The 7025-nt window shown below is 36.4% G+C and overlaps 1 protein-coding gene across 4 annotated transcripts in view; it reads right to left on the bottom strand.

The window, feature by feature from the left end:
• The window catches only part of b3gat1a (beta-1,3-glucuronyltransferase 1 (glucuronosyltransferase P) a), a 113341-nt gene that overhangs the window by 14594 nt on the left and 91722 nt on the right, over nucleotides 1–7025 (bottom strand). For all 4 annotated transcript variants that reach the window (XM_016237017.1, XM_016237020.1, XM_016237018.1 and 1 more), the window contains one exon: nucleotides 488–784. In XM_016237017.1, the coding sequence (XP_016092503.1) occupies nucleotides 488–784 (297 nt within the window). The remainder of the gene's footprint in view (nucleotides 1–487; nucleotides 785–7025) is intronic.

Raw genomic sequence — 7025 nt, 5'->3', positions numbered from 1 at the left:
GCCCCCCCCCCCCCCCCATTTGTTTCAATGTTTTTATGCTTTTTGGACAAAAACATAATGCAAGTCAATAATAAAGACATCAAGGTTCTATTATCACAAAATGATCTTTACATTATGTAGAATGATTTTATGTAGAAAACAGCAAATGACAAAAAAAAATAATAATTATCTGGGTTTTCACAGACGAGGTCATATATATCTGAGTGAAACAGCATCTTGAACAAGAAAAAATGTAAGGCGGGACTTGATTTTGTAATTGATTGGATTGTTTGCTATTGCTGTGATCTCATGTAGTAACCATGTCATCAGAGAAGAGAGGCGAAGTTGTTGGGAGGGGGGTCTTGTACACATGCTTAGCGAATGAGATCAATTGCGTAAAAAAAAAATCAAAAATGTATTTTTATGTTTTTCTAGAAAAACTGCACATGGTTTTGGTGCAGCATAAGGTTGAGTCATTAATGGCATAGTCAGAGCAATGTTTCCTCACCTTAGTGCAGTTGGCCGCTTTGGGTTCCAGGTCACTGAGAGTGACCAGCTCTCTGAGCAGGCTGCTTTCCTGGTAGCCTCCCTTCACCCCTCGTAACTTGAAGTAGGCCTGAGGCTTAAACAGAATGAGCCGCAGGTTGATGGCAAACCCTGCCATGTCGATGGCAAAGGGCCGGTGAGGGTCGAATACTGTTTTCCACCCGTACACTTTTCCTGCTGCATTGACCTTTGGAGACTCGTATCGTAAACCTCCAACAAATGCTACAGGCCACACTGATACTTTACGAGTTGATCGCATCTGCAGAAAAGAAAGAGTATTTTTAGTATTTCATAATTCTACAGTTGTTACAGTATTTTTGATCAAAAATGCAATCTTAGTGAACAAAGTGACTTCTTTCAAAACATTAAAGGTAAACTTTGTATGATTTTTATAGGTGACCACGACAAAGCCGCCGCAACGAGTGATGCCCAAGCTTCTGAAAGGTAGTTTTAATGTGTTTACCTGTCATGAAGTTTTTTAAACGAATTACCTGAAATGTAATCTTTTGTCATTGCATGCAAGAAAGTCATGAATCAAAAAACTGCATTCAGGGACACAAGCACAATTGTTTAGGAAAGTTGCTGTAGTGAATTCCGCTTCAATTTTGTGTTTTGGACTGAAAAAAAAAAAAAAAAAGGCCTTGTGCCCAGGGGGCTTTTAGCCCAGCTGTACAAACATGCCACAAAACTTTCATCATGTCCTTGTCAGTTCACCTGCAGTTTATAGTGTGCTTTCACACTTTCACACTATAGTGACAACACAGGCCTGATTGCACACCTTAGGCACCTTTTGGACAGTGTAGTGTCTCAGACATACAAACAAACAGATCTTAACAGCAGGATTCATCCTGAACAGGTCACAGGAGGTGAACAGAAATTGGAAGCGAGACGTGCAGTGAGAGAGAGAAAGAGAGACAGATTCTGCTTTAATCTTCCTGCTTCAAACACTCCCTACACTCCTACATCCAAATGCTTTGTGTGCCGCCCAGCGCAAGTGGTCCACATCATAAAAGAAAACTGCCTAATGAATAGTGAATGCTAGAACGGGAGAGTGAAGCAGTTGTCTTTATACCCATAATGCATCGCCCACTGTATCCAAGGGAAGCTTTTACAAAGAACCACAAAAGGACTGAAGATGGAAAGGAACACTGTGCCTCTTTCTCATTTACGAAAACCACTCGCTTACAACGTGTTTGTAAAAATAAATAAATAAATTGATTAAGACTCAGCTAAATGTAAAGGATGGTTTTCCTGACTGAACTGTTACTGGCTGTCCACACTGATCCAAATGTAGCTCAAGTAATTGATTGTGACCCTTCCTCACCATATCAGGATTTAAGTGAACAGTCCTGGCCAAAATGTCACCCTCAATCCGATTACTTCCGCAGAGACTAATATTATATTGTGCCACTGCCATTTTTCATTAAAGAAAGAGAGACATTTTCTGTACCTGTTGGTGGAAACTAAAACAACTGGAAATGGGGACGTGTTGAAAAGGATGCATGCTCGTTGCAGATTCAGGATTACATTAATCTTTTCTAAACTAGCTGTCATTGGGGAGGGCTGCTGATGCTAGGCTGCCCTAGTTTAGCATAATGAACGGCTGTTTTCTGCTTTTTGCCTCATTTAAACTGCTTCACGCTGAATTCTGAACTGAAGAAAATGAGAGAACCTATAGATGGTGGTGTGTAGTGGACTTATAACTTCAGAAGCAGTTAATCTTAGAATTTTTTTTCTGACATTTACATGGTTCCAGGTTATGGAACACCTTTACATTTTACTTTCAACAAGCAACCTAAATTATAATATTATGTTTATATTTGACCCCAGACGACAAAACCTGCCATAAGGGTCAATTTTTTGAAATTGAGATTTATACATAAAAAAAAATCTAAATATTGAGAAAATCGCCTTAAAAGTTGTCCAAATTAAGTTCTTAGCAATGCATATTACTAATCAAAAATTAAGTTTTGACATATTTATGGTAAGAAGTTTACAAAATATCTTCATGTAACATGATCTTTACTTAATATCCTAATGAAAGAAAAGAAAAATCAATAATTTTGACCCATACAATGTATTGTTGGCTATTGCTACAAATATACCCATGCGACTTATGACTGGTTTTGTGCTCCAGGGTCACATATTAGCACAGGTGTTAGCAGGGGCGTGTTTAGTGTTTTGGTGGCCATCAGCAAGTGGTCCCAGGGGGCCCTCCTTGGTGGATTTTGTGATCAATTCCGGGGTAGGGATGGGTATCGTTTACATTTTATCGATAATGCTTATCGATACCATTATCCATACTACTCTCTATAATTTGGTGCAAAAATAAATTAATACCCATGCGACTTATGACTGGTTTTGTGGTCCAGGGTCACATATTAGCACAGGTGTTAGCAGGGGCGTGTTTAGTGTTTTGGTGGCCATCAGCAAGTGGTCCCAGGGGGCCCTCCTTGGTGGATTTTGTGATCAATTCCGGGGTAGGGATGGGTATCGTTTACATTTTATCGATAATGCTTATCGATACCATTATCCATAATTTGGTGCAAAAATAAATTATGTAAAAAATGTTCTAGTTATTTTATTACTGCAGTTTACAAATGCCTCCAAGCAAACAGAAAAGGGCATATAAAGAACATTTTTATCGATAACAGTATTGTTTGTCCTGAAGCTTATCGGTAGTCCGGTATTGACCCAATTATGCACCGGTCTAAAAGAATATCGGTTCTTGATTCCCCTCGGAAGAAATCGCGTTCTGTGGGGGCCCCCCTGGACCGCGGGTCCCCACGCAATTGCTAAAAAAACGCTACTGGGTGTTAGGGTTGCAAGGGAAAAAATATGTTTTTATATTTATATATTATATATTTTAAATGCATTTTGTTTATGGCTGTCAGAATTAGCTTAAAATAATTTAAATATACAGTTTTTTAAAATATTGTATATTAATATTTTATATTGAAAAAGCACTGTACCAGTAAATATGAATTTATTGATTGCAAATGTTTCTCTTTAGGTTTATACATCTAACATTAACTTTTTTTTACTAAAAAGACAGTCAGCTGAATACCACTGTTAACAGATAATATTTGAACGATTTGTATTGGCATCAATTAGGGGTGGGCGGTATACCAGTAGACGCGATTAACCTCTAGCAATTTGTCATAATAGTTATTTTAAAGCAGTTGAATCGCAATCCACAGTGAAAGAGAAACTAATTTCGCTATATGTGCACGCTGTCAGAGAGGCACACGCATGTGAAGACGGTGCTCATAGAGCGTTCAATTTGTCATAATAGTTATTTTAAAGCAGTTGAATCGCAATCCACAGTGAAAGAGAAACTCATTTCGCTATATGTGCACGCTGTCTGAGAGTTTATGAGCACTCTCAGAGAGGCACACGCATGTGAAGACGGTGCTCATAGAGCGTGGGAGTCCTGAACGGAGTTATTTTGGCTGCTTTATAGGCCTTAATCGGTTAAATACACACACTTGTGTGTGTTTATGTCTTAAGTGAAAGCAAACAGAAAAGAAAAAAAGAAAAGAAAAAGTATATTGGATCCAGGCAGCTCATAAATTGACAGCAGTCTAATTTTTCTGCTGTTTGTCATTCATGCTAATCAAACAACAAAAGAGAGAAAATGTCTCACTACTCTTCACTAAATCACTTTTGTAACTTTAATAAGAAGAAATATATTTAATTTACATATTGAAGAATATGCAGTGTTATTATACATTTGATTACTTCATACAATGCATGTAGCATTTCTTATTTATTTATTCTACTGTAGTTTTTTGTCTTATTGCTTTTAATTAGTTTCTTATTCTTATTTAATCACTGACTGTTTACTTGTCTTCAGTGAGCTTGAGGTTTTTATTTATATTTTTTGAGATGTATAGAAATGCCTGGGATTTTTAATTGATGATTCTCTTTCTTTTGGGCCTTATGCTCAGTATCTTGTGAAAAAATTTAAGTCAAAACTGGGCCTTTTTTAAGAGTCAAGTCTTGTCTTTCTTTTGAAGCAAGGGAGAGATTGGCAGCAGCTACTTTTTTGTCAGTGTTGGATTATTGTGATATAATTTATATGCAGGCACCTAAGCATTGTTTACAGGTGTTGGATTCGGTTTATCATGGAGCATTAAGGTTTATCACAAATTCAAAAGCCCTTACCCATCATAGTTTATTGTACTCTCGGGTTGGTTGGCCGGCATTGTCATCCTGTAGACTCAAGCATTATACTTATTTATATATAAAATAATTTTAGGTTTACTTCCTTCGTATTTACAGCAGAATATCATAATTTTTTTTTTAACAAATTATAGTATTCGCTCACAAGACTATTATCTTTTAAGCATCCCTAAAATTTGTACTAATATTGGTCAATGGGGATTTAGTTATGCCGCTCCATTTGATTGGAATCAATTACAAGACAAGTTATGCTTAAAAGAGTTGGTATCACTAACTGATTTTAAATGTATTTTAAAGGATCTAGTTTCAGAGTCATTTGACTGTAAATGTTTTGTGTATATTTCTGTATATGTAAATTAATGTATTTTGCTTTATGTGTAACTAAATGTGCTGCCTATCTTGGCCAGGACCCTCTTGTAGAAGAGATTTTAAATCTCGAGTTTCATTTCCTGGTTAAATAAAGGTTTAAATAAATAAATATATATTGTTACTGTGGAATAAAATTACTCATATCGTGATATAAGATTTTTTCATATCGCCCACCTCTAGCATCAATACAGCAACAGTAAACAAGCCAATTATTTATGTATCAGTAAAATTAAATTTGTGTTTATAATATTTCAATTTTTCATCACACACTGTGAATTAGTATTTATAAAATTAGAATATTTTAGCAAAGAGTCCAATGCTTGGGCAATTCATGTCTGAGTGGTCAGTTGTTTAGTCTGTAATGAAGCAGTCTTTCCATCAGTTTGACCTACTCAGGCCAATTTTTGAACCGTTTGCAAGCATCAGGAGGTGGTCAGTATTGCAATCACAGCGATGTAGAGACACTGTCTTCTATAGTGTGACATTTTCCTGGGTTTTGTGTGGTTACCCCACACTATGCTTTTTATACTGTGCTGTATGTTTTGTTTTATTTTTGTACAGTATATATTTTTTTCATCTACATTTTTGGGAGGAGGCCTGACCTCAGTGTTGGGGAGTAGCTAGCTACAAGTAGCGACGTTAGAATAATAGCCTTTTTTAACTGATTAACTTTTCTTCTTGCACTCTAGATCAAATGTCTATTTTACAATGATGACCGTTATCTGTCCCCCCACAGTTTTGTAATGAACACTAATTGAACAGAAAATAAAATTGCGATATAGTAGTGTGCTTATCATTTGGCAAAGGATGGTTGCGGCGCAATTCACATAAAGCACAGCTGATGACTGACGTCTCCATTCACAGTCAGTAAATACCGCATGAGCTGTAAGTTTAACCTGCTTATTTTATGACTCCTCTGTATCCAGTTTGTTGCATACATTTTGTTCTTGCATTGATGTTACGTTAGTAGCAATTTTGCACTTTGACAGTCAGTTTAAGATAATATATATAACTATACAGTAGCCTCTTTTATTATTGTGTGTATCGGATAGTTTACAAAATCAAATGATTGGGACACTTTTTGTCATTGAAAAGTGTCCCAATCAACCTGAATTCACTCTACTCTTTGAAATCACAATTGCATTACAGTATGTTGTTTTAAACCCCAAATATTTTACTTATAACTTCATTATAATTCTTCATTAATAATTATTTAGTTATTTGTCATGTTAATTGTAAAACAGGGCTCTACAGTGCATCCATTTCAGTCTCAAATGCGACTGAAAACGTACTGGATTACTAACGTAACCTCGGTTCCTTGAGATACGGGAACGAGTACTGCGTCTTGCTTAAAGCCTGTAATGCATTGAAGTAGCAGTGCAGCGTCTTCTCCTGGCGAGAGCACAAATTAATATTGTTGTAATATCACGCATTGAGCGACCTTTCAGTCTTTCCACCGACAAGAGATCTTCTGATGATATTGCAAAGGATGTACAGGATTGGATATTTCACATGAATCAACTGTAATTAATACAAAACAAAGATTAAAATGCGGTCTACGTCGAAGACTTAAAGCACATACAGGTGGTGAATAATAGCCTTTTTAAACTGATTATTTTTTCTTCTTTATTGCACTCTACAGGTATATCAAAAGTCTATTTTACAATCAATATAATCTGTCCCCCCACAGTTTTGTAATGAACATTAATCGAACAGAAAATAAAATTGCGATATAGTAGTGTGCTTATCATTTGGCAAAGGATGGTTGCGGCGCAATTCACATAAAGCACAGCTGATGACTGACGTCTCCATTCACAGTCAGTAAATACCGCATGAGCTGTAAGTTTAACCTGCTTATTTTATGACTCCTCTGTATCCAGTTTGTTGCATACATTTTGTTCTTGCATTGATGTTACGTTAGTAGCAATTTTGCACTTTGACAGTCA

This window comes from Sinocyclocheilus grahami, unplaced genomic scaffold, assembly GCF_001515645.1.
Source record: "Sinocyclocheilus grahami isolate Dianchi unplaced genomic scaffold, SAMN03320097.WGS_v1.1 scaffold503.1, whole genome shotgun sequence".
Lineage (NCBI taxonomy): Eukaryota > Metazoa > Chordata > Actinopteri > Cypriniformes > Cyprinidae > Sinocyclocheilus > Sinocyclocheilus grahami.
The sequence above is the reverse complement of the archived record's forward strand: the minus strand, read 5'-3'. Positions and strand labels throughout refer to the sequence as shown.